General features: G+C 53.0%; 2 protein-coding genes across 2 annotated transcripts in view; one reads left to right on the top strand and one right to left on the bottom strand.

Moving 5' to 3' along the window:
- Window positions 1-1817, bottom strand: part of OTOF (otoferlin) — an 89677-nt gene extending 87860 nt beyond the window's left edge. Inside the window, exon 1 of the mRNA XM_052647757.1 lies at window positions 1739-1817. Coding sequence (XP_052503717.1) covers window positions 1739-1817 — 79 coding nt within the window. The remainder of the gene's footprint in view (window positions 1-1738) is intronic.
- Window positions 1818-6174: 4357 nt separating this feature from the next.
- Window positions 6175-23853, top strand: FAM166C (family with sequence similarity 166 member C). The gene is made up of 4 exons (XM_052649819.1): window positions 6175-6248; window positions 19697-19970; window positions 21556-21668; window positions 23709-23853. The coding sequence occupies exons 1-4, from the start codon at window positions 6175-6177 to the stop codon at window positions 23851-23853; spliced, it is 606 nt and encodes a 201-aa protein (XP_052505779.1).
- Window positions 23854-24436: the final 583 nt, after the last annotated feature.

Genomic DNA, 24436 nt, shown 5'->3' with positions numbered 1-24436 from the left:
ACCAGAAGGGATAAAGAGGCCTTGAGGGCAGAGAACTAGGGCTGGGGGTGAGGACTTGTGGATTGGGCCCACCATGCCTCGGTGCCTCCACCAAAGATACAAAGATCTCTCTATGCCTTGGTTTCTCTGCCTGCAAATGGGACTGGTGTGCACAGCCTGGACTATCCTGCCATAGCAGCAACACTGCAACCTGTAGCTAAAGACCGAAATACTGTGCTCTGTCCAACACAGGGACCCTTGAGAGGACACGCTTGCTTTTTCTAAAGGCAGCACCAGCTGGCAGGTGGCACGTGGAGATCTAGGGCACTGCAGAGAAAGCAGTCTGGGTGGGTGTGGGAAGCAACAGGCAGCCAGGCCCCTGTTCCTCTCCCTCCTGTCGGCAGGGACACCACAACCCCCTCTACCTCTGCCTGTCCCTATGAGAGCAGGCCTCAGGACAACCCAGGGCCTGGTGCCCAGAGCTGGCTCAACCAAGGGGGTGATATGGATGCCCCGGGGGCTGCTGGAGACCTCCTGGGAAGGCTGCCCCACGGTCTCCCCTCTCCCTCCTGACACAGGTGCAGACGTGTGTCCAGCCTGGGCCCCGATGCTCATTCTGCTCTTTAGTCTGGTGGCTTTGTTCAGCTCCTCCCTTGCTCACCCACCCCACCTCCACTCTCAGGCCCCTCTCCAGGGGAGGAGAGGCCATGTCTAGTGAGGAGCACCTGGCTTTCGGTCAAAGGCTGCCAGAGACGTGCCTGGCCCAGGGGGCTGGGCTGTGGCCCAGGGACCAAGACCAGGGACTCCTGGTCTTCAGGGACTGCCCACTGTCCCTGGAGTGAAGGCCGCCTTGCCTCCTCTGCTCTGCTCAGGGATTCAGGCTCATGGAGCCTCGGTCTGTTCCCATGCTCCAGCTCCTCTCCTGACAGTGGGCATCCTGTCGCTTCTGTCTGCTCTGTCCTTACCTGTTCACCTTACTCCTTCTTGCTCTTCCCTTGGGTTTCAGCTGTAGTGTCACCTCCTCCTGGAAGCCTTCCCTGACTACCCTGCCCCCAGCCTGCATCAGGGTGCTGCTTCTATAGCTTGCATGCTACATTTGTCCCCATCTTTATCGTATCACGCACCTCTCCTATTATCTGTCCCCTGCTCCTCCTGTCTCACTGGATGTGGGCTTGTCGAGGGCCAGGCCTGGGTCATGCCCAGCCCCCAGCTGGGCACAGAGGTCACAGTAAATGGTGACTGGATGCTAGGGGGCTAGGAAGAGAACTGACAGTGAGAGGGGCTCGCGGGGCTCAAAGGATCCCTGACCACAGACAGACCTAAAAGAAGCCAACAGTATCGCCATCATGCTGGTTTCTAGGAGCCTGGGTCTGTCAGGCTGGGACCCCACCTCCACTTTGTGCCCAAGGAAACCAGCCTGCAGGAGAGAGAGAGAGGGGAAGAGGGGGCCCAGGGTCCCCTGAGCCTGGGGGTGGGGTTCTTGCTTTTGCCTCCCCAGGACCTCCTGTAGGCCAAGGACTCCACAGTCCTCCGGCTGGCACATTGGCCGGTGCAGGGAGAGACGCACACGCAGATACTGAAACAGGGGGACCCTGATTTTCAAGAAATCATAATGGCTAGCCTGGCAAGGGGCAGATGGCTGCCCGTGAGAAGCTTTGTTGCCCCAAGCCTGCTAGAAGTTTTCCAATCCCTCCTTCCCTCGCTGCTCTATCCCATCTGCCCAGAGCTGGGGGTCCCCATAAGATGGGGGCTTCCCTACCTCGGAAAGTCACTTTGGCGATCCGGTCACCCTTGCCCCGCAGCTCGGAGACCGTCTTGAGGTGGACGAGCAAGGCCATGCTGGTGTGAGAAGCCCCGGAACCGCCAGGAGGGAGCAGCCGGGGAAGGAACGAGCTCTGTGGATGGAGCACTCAGCACACTCACGCCTCCCTCCTCTCTGCTGCCGCCTCCTCTCCCTCCAATGCGGCCCACAGAGACCAAGGCAACCAAGCCCAGCGGCTCCCTCCAGCGACTCACAGAGACTCATAGCCCTGCCAGCTCCCGCCCCTCCAAGTTGTCAGCCCAGCGTGTGTGTATCTGTGTGTGTGTGTGTGTGTGTGTGTGTGTGTGTGTGTGTGTCGTGTGCGCCTGAGCGCAGCCTAGCAGTGCAGACAGTCTGAATTCATTATTCAGCAGCCGCCTGCTCCCAGATAAAGCTCTGCTCAGCTTCAGGTGTCTTCTCACAGCTCCTGGAGCGGGGCTGCCAGCCCACCTCTCCGCAGGGCCTTCCAGCCCAGCTCTCCTGCCATCAGAAGTGGGCAGAAAGGAGTGGGGATGAGAGGGGTAGGCTGGGGTGGGGAGGCACCCCCTCCAGTGGAGGAGAGGGAACTTGATGACCTTTGTGTACCGGAAGCTAGGCTGTTGCACAGTTTCAGGGTGATCCTCGCTGTCCCTCCACCAGTCAAGTTGGCTAGCAAGGCTGCTGCTGCCCACCAGGCTCGGGGGGCCTGGATGGGGTGGGCCTGGTTGTTTGAGGGGGTCACACTGTGCTAGGTAGAAATCCCAGCCAGGGCCCTGCAGCTGGAAAACCAGCATCTACCAGGCAACATCCAGGCTGTGCCTGCTGGCCAGACCCTCAGAAAAGTGTTAGTCATTCGATCATGTCTCACTCTTTGGGACCCCATGGTCTGTAGGCCGCCAGACACCTCTGTCATGGAATTCTCCAGGCAAGAATAATGGAGTGAGTTGCCATTTCCTTCTCCAGGGGATCGTCCCGACCCAGGGATCGAACCCGGGTCTCCTGCACTACCATCTGAGCCATCAGGGAAGCCCTAAGAGGAAAGACGAATGCTTTCCTCCTTCTGCTTTCATGGAGGTTATGACCCCAGGAAGCCAGTCCTGACCCCTTGGAATCTGGGAGGGTGGAAGTGGTACTTCTGGGGAGCCCAGGAGCCAGGCTCAGCATGACCAGAGATGCCTGACTGTGAAGGCCTCCGAGGCTTATGTTTTACTAAGGGCAGTGCTTTAGGTGCCAGGTGGCAAGATGTTCTGGGGGAGAACTGTCAGCTCCCAGAGGTGGGGGAAGGGGTGTCTGCGGCAGAATTTTTAAGGACCAAAGGAGAACTGCCCCTCCTTTCTTCTAGCAGCACACCCAGGAAGGGTTCAGGGGGAAAGGGACCTGGAGGCTGGAATCCCTGGGCCTGGAGCCTTTGCAGGGCCAGCTGCACCCTTGCTCTTACGTTGCTGTGCATGGAATGCCCTGCTGCACCCTTAGCTTCTCGGCTAGACTCAGCTGGAAGTGCCTCTGCAGCCGCACGGCACCTGAGCTGGGTCAGTCATTGTCTGTGATGCCCCTACCCTCTCTCATCCACTGCTTCATTGGGCTGCTCCACTTACCTCCCCCGGCCCCCCAACTGGGAGACCCTGGAGCGCTGCCCCTTTGCAGCCTCAGAGGCTTGCACACTCTCCTGTGGATAGTAGACTATTCAGTGACTGTTGACAGGATAAAAGAGTGAGCGTGGTGACCTAGCTGAACAGTCAAAAGGTTAAAAACAAAGAAATATTAAATTCTTACGGGGTGTGACAGGAGGTTACTCCCTTCGAATTCTACAGTCTAAGTGACCTGTAGGATGTCTCAAGAACTTCCTTCCTTCTAGGTGTTTCCTTCCTGCTCTATCCTATTTTTTTCTATTTCTTTGTGTTCTAATTCCTTCTCTCTCTTCCCTTCCTCAAATTCTTCTCCTTTCTCACTTTATCCAGTCATATTGAGTTAAAGAATATTTTAGAATATTGTATTTATGCAATAAAAGTGAATGTCTAATTAAATAGATGTTGACTGTCTCTCTTTTTGAAAAGTAAATTCACTAGCATGTTCCAGCCCTAAGGCTAACAGGTGATCTTTGTAAGGTTTGTAGGTGCATTACAGGGGAAAAAAGTCCATCCCCTCCCTAGGCCCTCTGGAGGTTCTCAAGAAGGGGCTGAGTTTCATGGGGCCTCCTATAGACCTGTGCATCTGTAGGAAAAAGTCCTTGAACTTTCCCTAAGCAAGGCCTGCAGCCTTGTTGAATTCTGGTTTCCATATCTATAAAGCTGTAGCAATTCCACCTGGTCAGAACAGAGTACCTGTCAGCTGAGCCACTGACCCTTCTGATACCTAAGCCAGAGCCCACTTTTTAATTTTTACTCTCCTGACTATTACCCTTTGGGCTGACTGTTAGTTCCCTGATAGCTCAGTTGATAAAGAATCTGCCTGCAATACAGGAGACCCCAGTTCGATTCCTGGGTTGGGAAGATCTGCTGGAGAAGGGATAGGCTACCCACTCCAGTATTCCTGGGCTTCCCTTGTGTTTCAGCTGGTAAAGAATCCACCTGCAATGTGGGAAACCTGGGTTCGATCCCTGGGTTGGGAAGATCCCCTGGAGAAGGGAAAGGCTACCCACTCCAGTATTCTGGCCTGGAGAATTCCAGGGACTGTATCGTCCATGGGGTGGCAAAGACTTGGACATGACTGAGTGACTTGCGCTTTCACTTTCTAGTATAAAGTTGTTTGGTGAACATGTTCTGAACTCCTAGTACCGGGTGCGGGGGTTTCAGACATGCATATGATACGGTCCTGGCCCTCAAGCAAAAGTGACAAACGGAAGAGAACACAGACACACAGAACGCAGGGCAAAGGGTCCACGGGCGGAATCAGCTCAGAAGCTGTGAATCGAGGGAGGGAGTGGGCACTGGACCTTGTCTGGGGGTGGGGGTCATTAGGACCACCTTCCTGGAGTGTGACACCTTGGACTAATTGCCGTTCTTTTACAATGTTCACGAATGTTGTTCTTATCATAGCCTACATTCTGGATGGAGAATTTAGAAATCAACAGATGTGGTTGCATTTTGGAGGATGGGTGGAGACTCTTCCACCTCCTTTGCAACCATTCATTCCTTTCAGCTCCTTTTTCTCCCTGGGCCCCAGGTTTCCTGCTCTTGCATCTCTTGGAAGCCTGGGGCCCCCAGTTCCATTGTCATTGGTCCCAGAGGGCCTTCTGAGGATTCTGGAAGCTGACGTTTTCATCAGCTGCCATGGACAGAGTTGAACTATGAAGGTAACACCTCTCATCTGACGGATGAAGTGAGATTGTGCTGGACGACGCTAAACTGCAGAACCACAGACTCTCTGTTGACTCCCGGCCTGCTGCAGGGGGAGCTGGGGAGCAGATTGGGGGTGAGATGCAAAGAGCCTGGCGCCTTCAAGGCTGTCTGTCATCACACTCAGCACCACCACCCCTAACTAAAGACCTAAGGCCCCCTGCCTTGCCCTACATATGGCCCAGGGCTGTGTGAGGGTCACTGGAGAAATCCAGATGTGAGGGCACTGAAGTCACGGGCTGGGAAGCAGATGCTGTAACAGAGAAACCTCACCCCAGCCTTCTGAAGCTTTGCTCTCTGGGGCAAGGCCCAACCCTGGATTCACAGGAGGGACTGAACTGCAGAGATGGGGCAAATATGAATCGCACTCTGGACCTTTTCACGATTGGCTTTGCCCCTATAAACCACGCTTGTGAGGTAGTTTGAGAGGAAAGAGAGGAGGAGATGGAGGTTCCTAGGGAGAAAGAAGAGATTAAGGAGAAACATGTCCCTCACTCTGACGCACGTTTGTGTGTGTGTGTGTGCGTGCGCCCACGTGTATACACACACACACACACACACACACACACACACACACACATTAAATTACAGAGAGTCCTGGGCAAACATGTCAAGTAGAACACACGCCTGAAGCCCCCTCTGGAAGGCCCCATGGAACTGAGGCGCAGCCGGCAACCTTGGGATGCGACGGCTTTTGGGGTCCCCATGGCCACTGGGCTGAGCAGCACTGCGGCTGCGGCTTTGTGCGCCATTTCCACCTGCGTCCGGCACTGGCATCGGAGCGAGTTATCTGGGCCGGCAGTGAAGCCGCAAGATGCACCCATTCAAGGATGGGAAAACGGAGGCTTGGGTGGGAGCGACGATTTGCTGGGGTCACACAAGAGAGCTCGTGGAGATAGGGGGACATCTTGTGGGCGCGTCCCGCCGGCTACTCCAAGAAGGGGAAGGCGAGAGGGGTGCGGGGCCCCCGGACACGCACGCCCCACACGGGCGTTGCTAGGTGCACGGTTGCCGGGTGACCCGCGCTGTTGACCGCGGGGCCGGAGCGCCCCGGCTCGCTGCGCGCTCGCCGCCCTCATCATGGCCTCTCGCAGCGCGGGCACCCTACTGACAGAGTTCAATGCCGCCTACGTGCCCCCCGGCCTCATGCCCGGGTAAGACCGCCGCGCGTCAGCCCCGCCTGAACCTGGGGTGGGGCTGGGGTTCTGAGTCCCTGGGGGCAGTCCCTCCTCTGCTCCCTCCACAAAATCCTCCTCCCGCCTCGAAACTCCATCCCCGCGGAGTGTGAAGTTGAAGGAACCAGGTTGGGCCAAGTTTTCACTTGGTGGGGTGGTCTCCCCAGGGGCTTGCACTCTCAAACCATGCAGTGTCTGGGGGCGGCAGGGGCTCTCCAGTTACCCTTCAGTGGGAAGTCCTCACCTAGTAGGCGCCATACCGCCTGCCCGGGATAACAGTGGATGGGGTCCGGCTCAGGGAGAGGAGGGGAAGATAGCGTGTGGGGCTGGTGTTTGGAGGGAATGGTGTTTCTGCTGGGCAGAAACAAGAGGATGAGGTGTCCTGGGGAAGGAAGTGAGCTCTTTGTCCCTCAGCGCAGTGCAGGCATCCAGGATGCCTGCGGGTGCGCACCCGGAAGCAGAGATGAAAGAATCAGGACGCGTCGCGGGTTCTCCCGCTGATCTCACTTAATCCTCGAAGAATGCCGCCTTTGAAAGCTTCCCGGCCTTTAGCATTGTCGGATGCAGGGCCGAACCTACCTTTCCTTGCTCAGGATGTTTTCACACTCCAAACCTCGAAGGTGCAAGTCTGCTGTTCCCTTCCATTGTTTGGTCCTTTCTTTCAAAGTGAGATTTCCACTTCCGACCTTCTCTTCCAAGGTGTGAGACGGTCTTCTCTCTCCTACCAGTCGACATGAGCACTGAGGGTGGGGGCTGGGTTCTGAGAATCCACCTGCACTGTGTCTGCACATCCCAACTGAATGGATGAATGAAATTAATGTCTTGAGAGTTTTGCAGTCACTAACTCCGTGTGGGTGAAAAAATATAGGCTTTCTTCTGCAAACTAAATAGACCACAAAATCATGAAGAGGTCCCACTGCTTATTTTATATGACATTTGGATTGTCTTGAAGCAGAATAAGCAGGACATGGAGGAGCTGTGATGTTAAAGTCATTTCTGCACACAGAGGTGGTGCAGTGACTAGGGGCAGGTGCTGTAGCTTTAAGCCAGCCCCTTTGTGGACAGAGCTTTTCCTGGCTCTTGGGGAACTCAAAAGCTGCTTTGGCTCCCATCTGGCAAAGCTGATTTGCCAGGTCACAGTTGTTTTCTGAAGTCAAGCCTGGTGTCTTAGAAAAGGTGAATAAGGATTTTCCTATTAATCCTTTCAATCATTGGGGCATTCCCTTGATAAAGACATGTTGAGTGCTTGGGATGGGCCAGATGTTGGGTTAAGACAAACAAATGAGGGGAGGGAGGTTGCCCTGGATGGGTTTCAGTCTGGTGTGAATACATAAGGTTTAGTTCAGAACCGTCTTTGCAGCCTTGGATAGTGGTGTTTACAGCATATTCTGGGTGTTTAGCATGAAATTTGATTTTATACATTGACATGTTTTTTTCCTTAAGCCCTCCGCAGTCTCTGTTGGAACCTAACCCTCCCCCAGAGCTCCCCTAGTCTGTCTGGGACTGCAGGGAGGAAAGCTGCATGTTTCAGAAGCAATCCTAGGATGCTTCTCTATCCATACCACTTGTCTGCAGTGCCCTGTTCTGTGATTGATCTAGAAATTGTGATAACAAGTGAATCATAAATAAGGCTCCAAGCATGAGCAGCTGAGCCTATATGGGCTACCTTTCTCAGCTGGATCTTTCTGGGAGGGATGTATTCGCCCTAAAGATTCTCATCAACAAGGAATGGATTGAGTTGTCTTATATGTCTGAATGCTACCTCACTGGCAATTTTATTGATGTAATGAAAGAATCCAAGATTTCTCACCACACTTGGGTAATTATTATTTTTGTATGCCTTTTCAAAGATTAATCACAGGATTTTAAGAGCAACTAGTCTCTTCTGACACTCAAATCATCCCCCTTACCAGTTTTATTCATAGAGGCAGAGAATATTGACAAATATTAAGGACCTCAGAAATCAGGTAGTCCAGCCTTCCCACCTCCCATTCCAGATATGGTCACTAAGGTCTGGGCAGGGGGCACATGCCTGAGCCTCAGGCTGGTGATGGAAGAGCTGGGCTACCACCAGGCCGCTGATGCCCTGTAGCAGCACTGTGAACGCCCATGTATAAGCACCTACTGTGTGCCAGGCATTGAGCTGGGCTTTATACAAACTTTTTTTTTTTGAATCTTCACAACAACCCAGATGAGAAATTGCCCAAGGTCATTCATCAAGTTCACCAGCCAGGTCTCTGTGATAGCAACACCCTGCTGTCCACAGCTGTTAGCAATTATCATCAGATTCCTACAGCGTTCAAGGCCTGATTCTAGGTACTGAGGGGAAGAGGATGCTGGTCTTCAGACTAGGATGCTCCATCTGGTCCCTTAGTGGACCAGCACACTATCAGCACACAGATATTGTGCCATTGTTTGGCCTCTGTCCCATCTCTTGGGTCAGAGTCCCTGGGGTTGTAAGGCTTTTCCAGGGAGAACATTGACTCTGTGCTTCCTGCTTCTAGGGCAGATCCAGGCTCTCTCTGCCTCCCCCAACACCTCACCCATCTCCCAGTCCAAACACATCCCTGGGCACAAAACACAGGCCATCTCCTGTGGAGGAGAACCAGGTTGGATGTAGGAGATGCATGTGCCCCAATGGGTACCTGATGCCACTCACACAGCCCTGAGGGACTGGGAGCCTTTCTAAAAAATAGGAGATGGGGGTCCCTGGAGACCCAGGCTTTGTAACAGGGACTCTCCCTCTCTACAGAAAAGTCACCAGCCCTTAGAAATGTGCTCCCATTTGTCAGTTCAATTCAGTAAATATTAAAGATTAACTGCAAGGGGAAAAGAAAAGTAGGAAAAGCAAACAAAGGAATAAGTGTAGAAAAATCTTAATAGGTTTAAAAAATTAAAAATTCAAAAAAGAGAAAAAAAAAGAAGAAGAAGGAAAAGGAAAACTCCACAGAACTGCAAAAGGCCAACATAGAGGCAGAAGTTTATAACAGCAATAAAAAGTGTGATTGAAAAAAAAGCTCAAAAAAAATTAAAAAAAAAGTAAAAGAAGCTCAAAAGCTTAATTAGATTTCATAGTGCTAATAAATTGACAACTACATAAAAGTGAAAAAAAGGTAAAAAAAAAAAAAGAAAAACAATCCAAAATAAACTACAGAACAAGTCAAAGCACAAGAATAATAAATGTTTGTCTTGAGTCTCTGCTGTCAGCATCCTTTCCTTCTCTGGGAGTCACAGTCCACCTTATCTCCCTAGGATGCCCTCCAACACTGTGCAGGTCTCTGGACCTGCTATCAGGAAAGCTCAGACTCTAATCTGGTCCTGCTCCTGTGTGTTCTTGCCTTTAATGTCCACAGCTATCAGAACTAGTGTGTTTTCTTTTGTGGGAGCTCTCAATGTCCTTTTATATTCCATAGACAGAGTCTGCCTAGTTGATCATGTGGATTTAATCTGTAGCTTGTAGAGCTGGTGGGAAGGTTTTGAGTCTTCTTCCTTAGCCACATTGCCCCTGGGTTTCAATTATGGTTTTATTTCCACCTCTGCATGTGGGTTGTCCACTGGGGTTTGCTGCTGCGGCTGCCCTGGAGGACTTGGGTCTGCCCCAGTGAGGGCCAGGTATGGAGATGGTGCAGCTCCTTGGATCGCAGGGGCTCTGGCAGCTTACACAGGGGAGTTGGCAGCTAGGGCAGCAGGAAATACAGTGCTCTAGAAGGGTATGGCAGCCCACTCCAGTATTCTTGCCTGGAGAAGCCCACTGATGGAGAAGCTTGGCAGGCCACAGTCTACAGGGTCACAAAGAGGTGAACATGACCGAAGCAATCCTGCGTACATAGACGCAAGCCTTTTTTTTGCCTGTGGCAGCTCTGCCCTAGTGAGGGTTGAGCGTGAATATGGTGCAGCTGCTTAGGTCGTGGGGACCTTGGCGGTGCCAGTTGTGCAAGGACATGGACTGCCTCAGCCGCAGAAGTTGTGACCCTATCAAAGTCTTTTTTTGAGCCTCTGGTAGCTGGTAATCAATTCAGCAAATATTTCCAGAGTACCTACTGAGTATCAGGAATATAGGGACTCAGGTATGAGTAGTGCAGCCCTCTGTCCCCGTGGAGTTTGCAATTCAGAAAGGAAGAATTTACCAGGGCACAGATGTTGACAGCACAGCAGAATGTGGGCTGAGACATAAGAGAGGCACGAAGAACAGAGACAGTTCAATAGTGGGGATGGGGATGGTCATGGGCTATGGGTGGGTCAGAAGAGGCTTGATTGGAAGAGGGATATATGAAAGTACCTTGAAGGATGGATAAGATCAGAATTTGGGGAGAGGAAGAAGCATCTTCTGGATGGAGGGGATGCCCTGCGGAAAGGCATGAACTGGAGTTACCAGCAGGATATGCTTTGAAAGCAAAAAATGGCCTATTTGCCTGGAGTGGCAAAGCTGTTACTGAACCTAACTTATGTCTGCTCGCCTGTGTCCAGTAAAGGTAACCTGCTGACCTGGGTTGTGGTGAAGGGAAGTGCCAAGTTTATTTCAGGGCACCAAGCAAGGAGTCCAGGTAGCTGGTGCTCAAAAGCCCCCAACTCACTGACGGTTTTCAGGGAAAGGCTTTTAAGGACAGGGTGAGGGAGGAGGGTTGTGGGGTGCCTGATTAGCCTGTGGGCATCCTTCTGATTGGTTGGTGGTGAGGTAATCAGCAGTCAGCATCATCAACCTTCTGGTTCCAACCATTCTGGGGTCTACACACTTGTGGGCAGCATGCAACTAACTTCTTCCACCTGGTGGGTGTTTCAGTATCTGCACCACAGCTCACAGGACATAGCTTAGAATATTATCTATAGTCCTTGAGGAGGAACGAGAGGTGCTTGACTTTGTTTAATGACCGAACTAGTATTATTTTTGTCTTGCCTGACTGTTTCCCTTTCTTTCTGCATTTTCTCACATCTCTTCTTCTTTTGAATTCGGGAAAGGCCTAGGAAGCTACAGTTTTTCTACAGACAAGAGCAGGCAGAGGACATGATTGGGGGATCAGGGAGCCCGGGGGGGGGGGGGGGGGGGATTGTGTCCTAGGAAAGCCCCGTAGGGTCCTGCTTGGTCACAGTGGGACAAGGAAGTGGATGATTGGACTGGAAAGACCTCTCACAGGGCCCATGTCAAGCAGGGCCTTGTGCACCTGGCCCAGTTTGTTCTTCATTTCCCAGGTGATAGGGAACTGTGAAAGTTGTTGCCCAGGGGAGGGATCTGATCAAAACCATACTCAGCAGGAAGTGTGTGGGGAAGAGGGTGCTCATGGAATGAGGACACGCTGAACAGTAGCAAGTTAATTAGTTGATAAGCTGCTCATGGGATCCCTGATGGTGCACGGTAATTAATTTGAATGTTAGCTGTGGGGCCAAGCAGTGCTATTAACAGGGAGGGAGGGAGGGATGGCTCTCTGTGCACATAGTAACCACAGTGGACCTTTGTGGTGGACCAGGCTGAGCACCGTCTCCAAGCTTATGTGGTGTGCAGGCGGGTGAGGGACAGGGATGGAGGAGGAGGAGGAGGAGGTGCAACAGTGCTATAGGGACCATCCGATGCCCAGTTGTGAAACATACCATTCCCTTCTGTTCTTTCCACCTTGGCCCACCATACACTCCACAAAAATGGAGCTCTATCATGGAACTGGGCGATCATGCTTGTGGCTCACAAACTCAAGAGAACGGGCACATAGACCTGGTCAAGGTGTGCCCCCTGAGAGCTAAATAAATATGACTATGTGCATATGCTTGCACATGTGTGCGTGCACACACACATACACACATGCATGGGCACACCTCTTACACCCCACCCAGAACAGCAGGAGCTGAATCGAATCCAGAATCCAGGCAGAACCTTGGGAGGTTCTGCGGAGGAGAAGGCTTCTCTTCTATTGGGATGCAAATATCTTGGCATTCAGAGAAGGTGGGAGAGCAGGGAGCAGAGGAGGAGTATGGCGGAGAGAAGAATCACGAAGACTCGTCACCTTTCTAAAGCTCCTTTCTTTGAGATGCACACCCGCCTCTGGGGGTGGGATGCTCCGTGCCTGTGTGCCCTTGGCACATGGGAGCCCGATGTTCCAGGACACAGTTCCCCCAGCTTCTGGACTTATGCCTCTCACAGCGAACATTTATTGAGCACTTGTCATGGATCAGGGACACTGTAGGTTTCTGGGGTAAAGGAGAACTCACATTAGCAGAGGAGATGAGCTAATGCGGATCTCCAGCTGGATGAAGGGTCATAATCCTACTGTGGGGCAGAGATGCTGGGTAGGCGGGTGGTCGGGGAAGGCAACAGGGAACCTGGCTCTGTGAGTGAGGGTGAGAGCCCCCTGGTTGGGCAGGGATGCAGCCTTCCAGGTGGAGAAATGTGTGTGAAAGCTTGGAGAGCATGCAAGGGATGTAAGTGACGTGTCCAGGGCATAGGGCACCTCTGGGAAAGTGAGAAGAGGGGTACACCGTGGGGATCTGATGATGAAGGATCACTCTATCATCAGTGTGGACGACAGGCTGCAGGGGATGAGCCTTGGTCTAGGGCAAGGGTCTCCAATCTCCGGGATCTAATGCTTGATGATCTGAGGTGGAGGTGATCACACACACACACACGCACAACTGTCTGTGGAAAAGTTGTCTTCCATAAAACTAGTACCTGATGCCAGAAAGTTTGGGGACTGCTGGTCTAGGGGAATTGCTACAAGATCCGAGGCTGCCCAGTTAAGCAAAGAGGAGGCTTGTAGCCCTGGGAGGGAGGAGGGCCATGGGAAATCCCTAAGGAGAGGGCAGAAGCAGGACTGGCAGAGAGGCCCGATGTGGCGGTTAGTAGGGTGAGGCCTGGTTTCTGGGCGATTCTGTAGATGGAGGTGGTGTTAACCAAGACAAGGTCAGCCAGGAGGAACAGTAGGCTAGTTTTGGTCCTGCTGAGTCTGATGCCCCGGGCAAGCCCTCAGTGGACACCTGGATGTGTGGATCTGTGGCCAGAAGAAAGATCGGAGCTGGAGACACGGATCTGGGTGTCCTTGGTGTTGGACGTCTAATGTGAACGAGCTCTCCCGGAGGGAGAGGGTCCCTGAAGAGAGAAAAGGACTCTGGGGCAACACCAGTGCCTAGTAGAAGAGCAGGGGAGGAGCGGCTGACCCAGGTCTGTCCTCCCCTCCACTGAGGTTTCCCGCAAAGCTTCCGCCAATGGAGACCCCTTCATGGAGCTCCACCAGCTCTCCTCCCATACAACAACCCCTGCCCACGGGAACGGGCCTTCCCTCCTCATGTTTAATAGCACTGGATCCTTGACCACCCCTATGCACATACATCCACTCCAGGAATCAATAAACAACGAGTGAGGAGTAGGAGTGAGGAAGGCGGGCTGAGGGATGCAGGCTTCTCATTTTCAATGCCTAGCATCTCACCAGCACACAGTGGCTTCCTGATAAAGCAACTCTTTTTTTAAAAAATTGGAGTATAATTACTTTATAATGTTGTGTTAGTTGCTGCTGTACAACAAAGTGAATCAGCTATCAGTTCAGTTCAGTCACTCAGTCGTGTCCGACTCTTTGCAACCCCATGAATCGCAGCACGCCAGGCCTCCCTGTCCATCATCAACTCCCGGAGTTCACTCAGACTCACATCCATCGAGTCAGTGATGCCATCCAGCCATCTCATCCTGGGTCGTCCCCTTCTCCTCCTGTCCCCAATCCCTCCCAGCATCAGAGTCTTTTCCAATGAATCAACTCTTCTCATGAGGTGGCCAAAGTACTGGAGTTTCAGCTTTAGCATCATTCCTTCCAAAGAAATCCCAGGGTTGATCTCCTTCAGAATGACCGGTTGGATCTTCTTGCAGTCCAGGGGACTCTCAAGAGTCTTCTCCAACACCACAGTTCAAAAGCATCAATTCTTTGGTGCTCAGGTTTCTTTGCAGTCCAACTCTCACATAAGTATACATATATCCCCTCCCTCTTGAACCGACCTCCTATCCCACGGCCCATCCTTCCTCTCTAGGTCATCACAGATTGCTGAGCTGAGCTCCCTGCGCTACACAGCGCCTTCCCACTAGCTGTCTGTTTCACACATGGATATATGCCAGTCCCAATCTCCCAGTTCATCCCACCCCTCCCTTCTCCCCTCCCCATGTTCATAAGTCTATTTGCTACATCTGCACCTCTATTTCTGCCCTGCAAACAGGTTCATCTGTACCACTTTCTATTAGATTCCACATATATGTGTTAATATATATTTGTTTTTGTCTTCCTGACTTCATTCTGTATAACAGACTCTAAGTCCATCCACATCTCCACAAAATGACCCACTCTCATTCCTTTCTATGACTGAGTAATATGCCACTGTATACATGCACCATATCTTCTTTATCCGTTCATCATCGACCCACCATTAGCTTGCTTCCATGTCCTGGCTGTTATCAATAGTACTGAGACAGACATCGGGGTGCATATGTCTTTTTGCATCATGGTTTCCTCAAGGCAAATGCCCAGTAGTGGAATTGCTGGGTCATATCATAGTTCCATTTTTAGTTTTTAAAGGAACCTCCCTACCATCCTCCATAGTGGCTGTATCCATTCACACTGCGGCCAACAGGGTGAGAGGGTTCCCTTTTCTCCACACCCTCTCAGCATTTGTTATCCGTAGATTTCTTAATGCTGGCCACTCTGACTGGTGTGAGCTGGTGCCTCGTTTCACTTTTGATTTGCACTTCTCTGATAGTGACGTTAAACATCTTTTCATGTGTGTGTTGACCACCCGTTTGTCTTCTTTGGAGAAATGGCCATTTAGGTCTTCTCATTTTTTGATTGGGTTGCTTGTTGTTTCGATATTGAGCTGCATGAGTAACTCTTAATGCCATCTGACTCACTCAAAAAATATTACCTGTTCAAGTAAAGAAGAACTCACAAATCACCCCAAATCCAAACACCGAGGATTAACCTGACCTTCTTTTTAGGTTTCTTTTTATGTAGATAAAAAGGCTAAATGGATGGGTGTGTGGACAATGGGTAGAAAGATAGACAACAGTTTTATAAAAAGATGATCATACCATATTTACTATTTTAAAATGAAAAGCATGAAATGTAACCTAACTCAGACTCAACTGAAGAGAAAGATACTGAAGTAAAATGGAAGGACAGACTTTAGATAAATGCTAATTCATCGCAAGAGATATTTGTTTCTAAAAGTTCCCTCTAACAGAGAGAACAGGAGAGGGAGAGAGAATAAAACCCATTACGGGGTTAGAGTAATTATGTTATTTTTACCAGCGTGTTTCAATTTTGGATGCCATGGGTTGACTGCGCTTTAAAAATCCTAAGTGCATTCCCATCTACCTTCCACCCACCCCTCAATTTTTCTTACTTAAATTATTTTTTTCCTTTGACAGGTTTTATAACATTTACATTCTCTTCTGCAACCAGCCTTCACCTAGTAGCTATTCCTAGTTCTGCCCTTAAATAGATGAGAAGTAACTACCAGTCATTCTAACAGAGGTTCTACATTCCTGAGTGTTTTTTTTTTCCTTTCGAATCATTGCTGATTGGCAGGATTTCATCACTGAACACTGTCTTAGGAAGAGCATTGGGTGCTCTATTTCCGGAGTTCTTCCACGCAGCTGCCTTTCCACCTGGAGGGCTGGCCAGTTCCTCATTCTCGGGTCACGCTCTCTTCTCTGCAGAACGCTGTAGACGGGTGTTCATTTTCATTCTGTTGCTTTATTTTCTCTGTGTTGGGGTTTGGCAACAACTGGTGGGTGACATCACCTCTCTCATCTGCTGCATTCTGAACCACCTGGGAAAGAAGATGAACGAGGGACGCTGGCATTAGGCAATGGGGCTGACATTGAACCCTCAAATGAGATGGCAGGGCAAGGGCAGAGTGCATCTCCCAAAACAGGGCGTGGAGGAGCAGGGTGGGCTTCCTTGCTTCCAAGCAAAGTGGGGAAGGAGAGTGGGCTTCACTCTCCCTGGTCTTCACCAGGGAGATGCCCCTCCACTTCTAACATAGAAGGGCTCCCTCTACACAAAGAACTCCTCAGGATGAAGGAAGAAGCATCTCCCCACTGCTTGCCTTTGGCTTCTTGATGATTGAACTGATATTTTTATTACATTTCATACTCAAAACAAAGAACCTCCAGGTTATGCGTCTTCCCAGCGGATGATCTTCTATGACCTTAATGAAGAAGTATAAGCTCATATGTGAATGATGTGGTTAGAAGTCAGACTGAGGGAGGTCAACAAAAGCATGAGCACGAAAGAAATGAAGGCAGAAAGTACAGAGCATTCCCGGGAGAGATTTGGAAATGAAGGAAGAGAAAGGGCTCTAGAGAGCAGCAAGGCCAAGTGTAGGGTTTTGCAATCTAGGCAAAGCTTTGCATGTTTGTAGGCAGAAGGGAAGATGCTCAGGAAGGAGGAGAGATCTCAGGTGACTGGGAGGATGGACAGAGGCCGAGAGAGACAGGGAGGGATGGATTGGAAGAAGGAGGCCTTGGTGAGGCAGGAGGGGGTGCTCCAGACCCAGGAGGGGAAGGCCATGGGCCAAGAGGAGGACTCCATTCTGGAAGTGGCCAAGGTGACCCCACAGGCTCACAAGCACTCAGCCACCCCACCATCTTCTCAGGGCCGGAGACATGGCCGCCAGCAGGGAACTCAGGTGGGGCCAGCAGGAAGGGTGCTACGGCAGGAGGGAGAGGGTTAGGACCCCAGGGCAGAGAGAAACCAAGGGACAAGAGAGACGAGGCTGGAGAAAGGCCCAAGTTCAGTGGGGGTGTCTCCCCTCCGCTTCTGGTTCAGCAGCTCCATTGCTCCCTGCTCTGGCCCTGGACATCCTCAGATGCTGCAGGACCCCAGGAAGGTAGAGCCACAGAGGGTGGATAGGACCAGGAACCTGGAAGGACTCCTGTAATGCCTACAGTGGAAAGCCAATCGGAAGGTGTGTCAGTAATCTCCATGCTTAACTTTCTCTCCATTCACCCAAAGATGAAATCATGCATTTCTGTCTAACTCTAAGCTAACACCTATCCTCCTACTGAGGAGACTGAGGCCCAGGGCAGCTCTCAGAGGTCACACTGAAGCATGACTTCAAAGGTCTCACCGTGCTTTGGCCTCTGGTGCAGGATGAGCTTCTGAAATGGAGAAGCCCTCGATGTAGCAGTGGCCTGGCAGCCTCCCCATACTTCCAGGGCGTCCCTGTGAATGTTTTCATCGTGGGGAGTGAGCTCAACTGAGAGGAAGTAAGACTTGGAGCATTGCAGTGAAATGATCCCAGGAGACGCGCCAGAGGGCCTTGGAGCGTGGCCCTTGGCCTTCGGTGTCTGTAGGTCCAACATCATTGGCTCTGTTGGGATGTCAGCCACTCACCTTGTTTGTTCAATAGACATCTCCTGCCCAGACCACGTGCCTGACTTGGTTCTGAAAACTGGGGATAAAACATGAGTAAGATGGGATCAGACCCCACCCTCGAGAAGCTCGCGATCTAACAGGAAGACGAGAAGTAAGCAGACAACAGCAGGACAGGGTGAGAGGGGTTTAGGTCACAGAGGGAACAGGGAGCAGGACCCACCTCGACCACCTCGACTGACCTGGGAGAGGCGACAAGGAAAAGGCTTCTTCAAATAACTGACATTTGAACAAGACTTAAAGGACCTCAGTAGTGGAGGCAAAGAGCAGGGGGATATGGGGATGACGGGCAGGCTGGTCTTTCCTGGTGGCAGGAGGCACAGGGCAAGACCCTGGTGGTGAGGAGAGTGAGAGGAAAAGGGGGAGGGAGTGGGGAGAGTAATTCCACTTCGGAACTGCAATGCTTTCTACAACCAGGGTGTAGGGTGGCTGATGAGAGGGAGAGGAAGGCAAGGGTCAGGCCACGGACAGCCTGGAATGCCATGCTAAGGACTTGACTTCAGGAAGCTCAGTCTGGCTGAAGTGTGGGAAATGGGCTGGAGGTATAACAGCGGATAGGAGAGCAGGGAGGCTGTTCCTGCTGAAGTCCAGATGAAAGGCGAGGTAGCCTGAGCTCAGGTGGGGGTACTGGAGCTGCAGGGCTCAGCAGCTGATTGGACGTGAGGGATGAGACTGGGGGAGACGGATGCTTGTTCGGTCTTGGACATCTGCACGGTGCTGTTCACTGAGGTGGGGCTGGAGTGTTGGGGAAGGTGAAGGTGGGAAGTAAGGGCTGGGGGACATCCCAGGGAGATGCGGAGTGTGCAGCTGTACACAGGAGTCTGAAGCCTGGGGGGAGCTTCTGGGCTGGAGATGTAGACCGGGGGTCCTCCACACACCGGTGAGGGTTAAGAACAGAACGTGGGGGCCATCGCCAGGAGGACTCGGCAGGGGGAGGGCGGCAAGGAAGACCCCAGAGGAAGTGGACAGAGGAGGGACATGATGAGGACAGAGAGGTTTATGAAAACCAACAGCAAACAAGAGAGCAGTATAATAAAAACCACAAGTGATGTTTCAAGAAGAGAGTGGCCCACGGTGTCCAGCGCTGCAGAAAGGCCATCAGCGTTTCTGCGAGAGTGACTCCAACGGCAGAACTGGGCGGGAGGGGGACAGGGCCAGGTTTCTGAGGGTGAGGGCCCGGCGCAGGGGGGTTGGGGGAGCTGTGCTGACGGGGAGGAGGCTTTGACCTCTTGATATCCTTGCTCCAAATCTGATTCCCATGCTCTCTGATGTCACTGACTCTTCTCACCCTCTCCCCAAACGAGTCTCCATGCTCTCTGTGAGTCTCGCTTAACCAGGGCTCTTGAGCATGCCAGGTCTGTTCTGCTCTGCTCTGTGTCCCCAGGGGGCTCTTCTTGCCTCCTCCTGTCCCTTCCACTGGCCCCCTTGGTCATAGAAGGTGACGGAGCTCCAGAAGCTGGGCAAGCTCTCCAGGCCGAGTGGATGGTGCTGTGTGAGGCTGAGGTGCTGGGAGGCAGGCTGGAAGGCTGGAGCCCTGGCCACCTGGACCCCTGCCCCTTCAGCCATAACCTCGGAACCGTGGAGAAGGAAATGGCAACCCACTCCAGTATTCTTGCCTGGAGAATCCCATGGACAGAGGAGCCTGGCAGGCTACAGTTCATGGGATCGCAAGAGTCAGACATGGCTTAGCGCTATCTTTTCAGAGGTGCAGGCAGCCTCCACAGCTTCAGGTCAACCCCTCCGTCAGTGGAGGCCCATCAAGGAGAAGCGATTTGCCTACAGCCTCGCTGAGGGGGTCAGGACTGGACCCGGGTGTCCTGGCCCCCTTGTGAACCTCTGGTCTGGAGAGATCTCTGTGGGAGGTAGAGGCCCAGCATCTCTGTCATGTGTCCTTTCCCTGAGGCCTGAGCTGGGCGGGCACCTTAGGAAGCCTCTCGAGACCAGGAGGTGACCAGCGGGACCCACTGACCTCGCCCCCAGTCTTTAAGGAACTAGCCTGGAACCCTCCACCGCCCCCCTGCCCTGCTCTCTCAGGTACAAAGGCCACGTTCCTGGCGTGGCCTCCTCCTTCGGCTCCTCCTACGGCACTACCACCCTCAAGTACTTCCAGGACCAGCGCAACGCAGCCCTGGGGAGGAGCTCCACTACCTTCAGCAGAGGCAGCCACTTCCCGACCATCTTCTCCCCAAACCCCACCCAAGTGCTGAGGGACCGCACCCTTACCCGGGACCGCTGGCTGCACACCCCCAGCTACACCCGCTTCAACCTGGATAGCAGCCGCTGGGCCGAGCTCTTGCACTTCTACCAGGTGGGTGGTCCTGGCTGGGCTCCGGCCACCCCCTCCCCACTCCCCCCACATTCCCTCTCCTTTGCCATGGGAAGGGAGTGATGGCTGGTGGCCCGGGGAGACTCTCAGCCTCCAGAGTGCCTCTGTTAGCTTTTGCAGAGCCCCTGAGCCAGCAGGGAACCTGGTGAGTTTGGTTGGGGAGTGTGGAGGGTCTCAGTGCTCTGCTTCTCTGACTCTCCCCACCAAATCTGACCTCCCCACTCTGGGGGCTCCAGTGGCTCATCTCTGCTCCCCTACTGCTGTGAGAGCTGGGGGCCTTATGGGTGTTTCCGCCATCACTTCCCCCAAGTCGTCGCCTCTCCCCCTGGGCCCTCACTTACTTCCTTTCTGAGCAAAAGCCTAAGGTTCACCCCCAGTATGAATCTTGTACGTTGAGGACTGCAGAGCCCCAGCCAGGCTCCAGCCCCAAGTCTACTCTTCACAGTACACCAGATCCCCGTGCCCACCCCACACCAACTCCTGCTCCACAGGCCCTTTGAGGATGAGCCCGGGCCAGGCGGTGCTAGAGGTAAAGAAGCGCCTGCCAATGCAGGAGACATAAGAGATGCAGGTTTGATCCCTGGGTGGGGAAGATCCCCTGGAGGAGGGCATGGCAACCCACTCCAGTATTCTTGCCTGGAGAATCCCATGGACAGAGGAGCCTGGCGGGCTATTGTCCATAGGGTCACAAAGAGTCGGACACCGACTGAAGCGACTTAGGACATACGAACGCACCAAGTTGACTTCAGACCCCCCTGCCCTTGGAGAAATAGAGGCAGGGTCTGCCCATACCCCCATCTTGTCCTTATCCTGCTCCCCCAGACCTGGTCCCCGAGGGCCACAGGCTCACAGACGCTCGCCCACCTCTGGGAGGCCAGGGATCCCTCTCTGCTGTGGTCTTGGAAACCTCATGGCCCCTCAGCATCCTTGCAAACATCCCTCCTAGCCTGATTTCAGGGACCCGGATGTCTCCTGGTCCCCAGGGTGGAGAACGGCATGAGAAGGCTTCCCCAGGAGAGATGGCCAGGTTGATGGGGTCAGACTCTGAGGCGCTGTGGAACCGTGCTGTGAGGCCTGGGGAAGGCGTTTACCACTGTCTTGGCTCACAAAGCACAGCCTGTCTGGGAGGGAGGGAAAGGGAGACACTCCACTCTGGCAACCCACTCCAGTACGCTTGCCTGGGAAATCCCATGGACAGAGGAGCCTGGCGGGCTACAGTCCATGGGGTCACAAAGAGCCGGACACACACACACACACACACACACACACACACACACACGCATGTAGCTTACCTGGGCCACCTATTGACCAAGGCCTCACATACCTCACCTCTGCTGTCCCCTGCCTCATTGACTCGACCAGCACAGCTGGCATGGGGTGTATCATTATCACCAGGAGTCAGACAAGGAGCTGGGGCTCAGGAGCGCACCCAGCTGGGGACTCTTCTTTGGGGGCATGAGAGGAGAAGACCCAACCCTCTGCCCAGGTACAGCCGGGCAGGGAGCAGGCGCCGGCGGTCACTCCCGCGCACTAACGACCGGTCCTCTCTTCCTTGGTTGGGCTGTAGATGGCGCAGCGGCATCGGGAGCACTATCAAGACAAGACAGGCTTGGTGCACCGGGTCCCCTACTTCGTGCTGCCCGTGAGGGAGTCGGACCGGCACCCCATCCCCACGGACCTGTGAGTGCCTTCCCTCCCCTCCTCCGCGCATTCACCAGCTCGTGTCCACAGGGCGCCGGCTCTTGCCAGGCCTGCAGGCCCCCAGACTGAGAAACGAGTTAAGACTCTTAACTCCTGCAGCACACAGAGTGACAGTTGAACAGAGCTAGCGGGTGAGCCTCAGGAGGGGAGGCCAGGAACCTGAATGGGCAGAATCAGGAAGATCATCTGCCTGGTCAGATGCGCTGGGAGTTTGGCGGCAAACCGCCTCGTCTTTGCTGGCCTGAATCTGCAGGACCGTTCCTCTGCCGTGGCAGCCTTGGAGCTACACTGGTCCAAACGCTGGCGCAGCCACTCCGTGCAGCAAGGAGCTGCTGCCCTCTCGTGGACCTACAGAGTACTACACAAAACAGGGACTGTATATCCAGCCCTCGTGTAGACTCAGAGGAAACGTACTCCTAGGGACTCAACCATATTTTTTCAAAGCCCAGCAGTCTATCTAAGAAATATGAAAGTATCTCACGGTTTTTAATTTGGAGAGCTTCTTTTCCCAGGGAAGGCCAGCTCTGCCCTGTGAGATAACCCAGGCATGTGGTTTCCTTGATCTCCCTCCTGACGCCCAGGCAGGGAGGTCTGAAGTCTGTGCCGTGAGGTGTCCTATGGAGTAGGGGGCATCGGAAGGTTAGTGGACAGATCTTGGGTTTCCAACTCCATGCTGACCTTTGCTTGCCTCAGGAGCCCCGAGTCTTGCCATTGTTGTTTACTGATAAAGCAGCAACCCTTTCCATAGAGTTTAATGGTTTTTGAAGATATAATTTAACATCACCTATAGATTCTTCCCAGATGGCACTAGCGGTGCCGATGCAGGAGATGTGAGACACCAGTTTGATCCCTGGATTGGGAAGATCCCTTGGAGGAGGAAACGGCAACCCACTTCCGTATTCTTGCCTGGAGAATCCCATGGACAGAGGGGCCTGGTGGGCTACAGTCCATGGGGTCGCACAGAGTCGGACATGACTGAAGCAGCTTAGCATGCACAGATTCCTCTCTGTGGGACAGATGGACCCATTTTCTAAATAGGGAAACTGACTTAGTAATGGCTTCGGGGACTTGAACAGATGGGAAGTCTAGTAGGAGGTAGAACTGGAGGGAACCCAGATTTCCCAACACCAATGCTAAGATTCTAGATTGGCCATCTCACCACTTTGGGGTGGCTCTGAGTCAGTCCATCCCTGGAGACATTGTGGGGCCTCGCCTGGGGACAAGTCTCCTCTTGAGACCTCACCAGACAGTATCTACATCTCCTACAGCTGAGGGACCCCAGGATGCCCTAGCTCTGTCCCTTCTCCAACTGCCTAACAGCCCGTGCTGCTGCTGATGGCTTCATGTCTAACACAGAGCACCAGTGAGGTGTTTGGGAGTAAGAGGGTCGTTGCTTGCACTCATCCTTTACTCTGATCATCTCTGTGGCCTGGGGAACGTCCCTGACCTTCCCTGAGGTTCATTGCTACTGTCCTTTTCATCACTATCACCACCGTCATCATCTCTATTTATCACTATCGTCTTCATCACCATCATCACCATCACCATTACCATCATCACCATCACCACTATCATCATCTTCACCACCATTACCATCACCACTACCACCACTATCATAACCATCACCGTCATCATCAGTAGTTGCAGCACATTCTTAGAACGTGTGTTGAGTGTTCGCTCCTTGTTCGGCATTCTATTAGTGCTTTGCATGCATTATTTCATTTACTCCTCAAAGCAAAGTTAGGAGGGAGGTACCAACATCAGTCCATCTTACATGTGTACACTTCTAGCAGGAACTGGGCTGGAATCCATCCCAGCTTCCTGACACCCATGCCCTTGCTCTTAACCACTGAGCTTCTGTACAAACACCAGTCCTTCTGATCTCGAGTGCAGGGTGACTTACCAGATGCTAAGCTGACCAGCAGCCAGCAGAGCCAGCATCATGGGCTGGAAAATGGGCCTTTTTCACCCTGGTGGCCTGGCTCACTGCATAACACTGGCTCCACCCTCACCCCCCAGGCCTCCTCTGAGCCCGAAGGAGAAGTGGCATCTATTAAGAGTGGCCCCTGAGAACCTGAGGACCTACCAGACATTCCCGTCGGGGAAGAGGGTCTCCCCACAGGAGCGGCAGAGGCGGGACTGCTACTTTGAATTCAGAGCGTGACGCCTGAGAGCCGCGGCCCTGACAAGGTTGGCTTTCTGGAATAAAATCTTTAGCCATGACCATCCCATGCTCTCCTCTTCTGAGGCCCAGGAGCATTTGGCCTCAGCTGGACAGTGCCTGAGGGTCATACAGCATGGGGTCTGAGGGACCTGTGGGATGCTCACCCCAGGTGTCAGCACCAACAGAAAGCAATGTCAGCCCCCTGCTGGACCCACCTACCTCTCCCCGGAGGACTGCAGGGGTCCCAAGGCACTCAGGCAGAGTGAGCCCTCCTGTCTGCTCCCACTGGGATAATCAAGGGTCCCGTTAGGCCATGACTGAGAATGAGGGTGTAGTGGTCCTGGACCACTCACACTGGTGTCAGATGCTAAGGAAATCCCATTTGAGCCCTGGCTCAGCATCCTTTCATTCACATGACAGCCTGTGAGAGAGGGGGTGTTGTCCCTACTTCACTGATAAAGACCCTGGGGCTCAGAGGTGGTGAGAGCTGCCCAAACTCACGCAGCTGGGAAGTGGCACAGCCAGACTTGAACCCAGACCTTTCAGACTCCCAGTTGCTGGCATTCCCCCTACACTCTTCACT

The sequence above is a fragment of the Budorcas taxicolor genome, chromosome 11, assembly GCF_023091745.1.
Source record: "Budorcas taxicolor isolate Tak-1 chromosome 11, Takin1.1, whole genome shotgun sequence".
Classification (NCBI taxonomy): domain Eukaryota; kingdom Metazoa; phylum Chordata; class Mammalia; order Artiodactyla; family Bovidae; genus Budorcas; species Budorcas taxicolor.
Note: the sequence above shows the minus strand (reverse complement) of the source record. Positions and strands in the feature narration are given on the sequence as shown.

Coding starts and splice junctions, on each gene's coding strand:
- FAM166C (XM_052649819.1), top strand. CDS start 6,175: ATGGCCTCTCGCAGCGCGGGCACCCTACTGACAGAGTTCAATGCCGCC. Junction 19,971..21,555: donor AGCTCTTGCACTTCTACCAG/GTGGGTGGTCCT, acceptor GTTGGGCTGTAG/ATGGCGCAGCGGCATCGGGA. Junction 21,669..23,708: donor CACCCCATCCCCACGGACCT/GTGAGTGCCTTC, acceptor CTCACCCCCCAG/GCCTCCTCTGAGCCCGAAGG.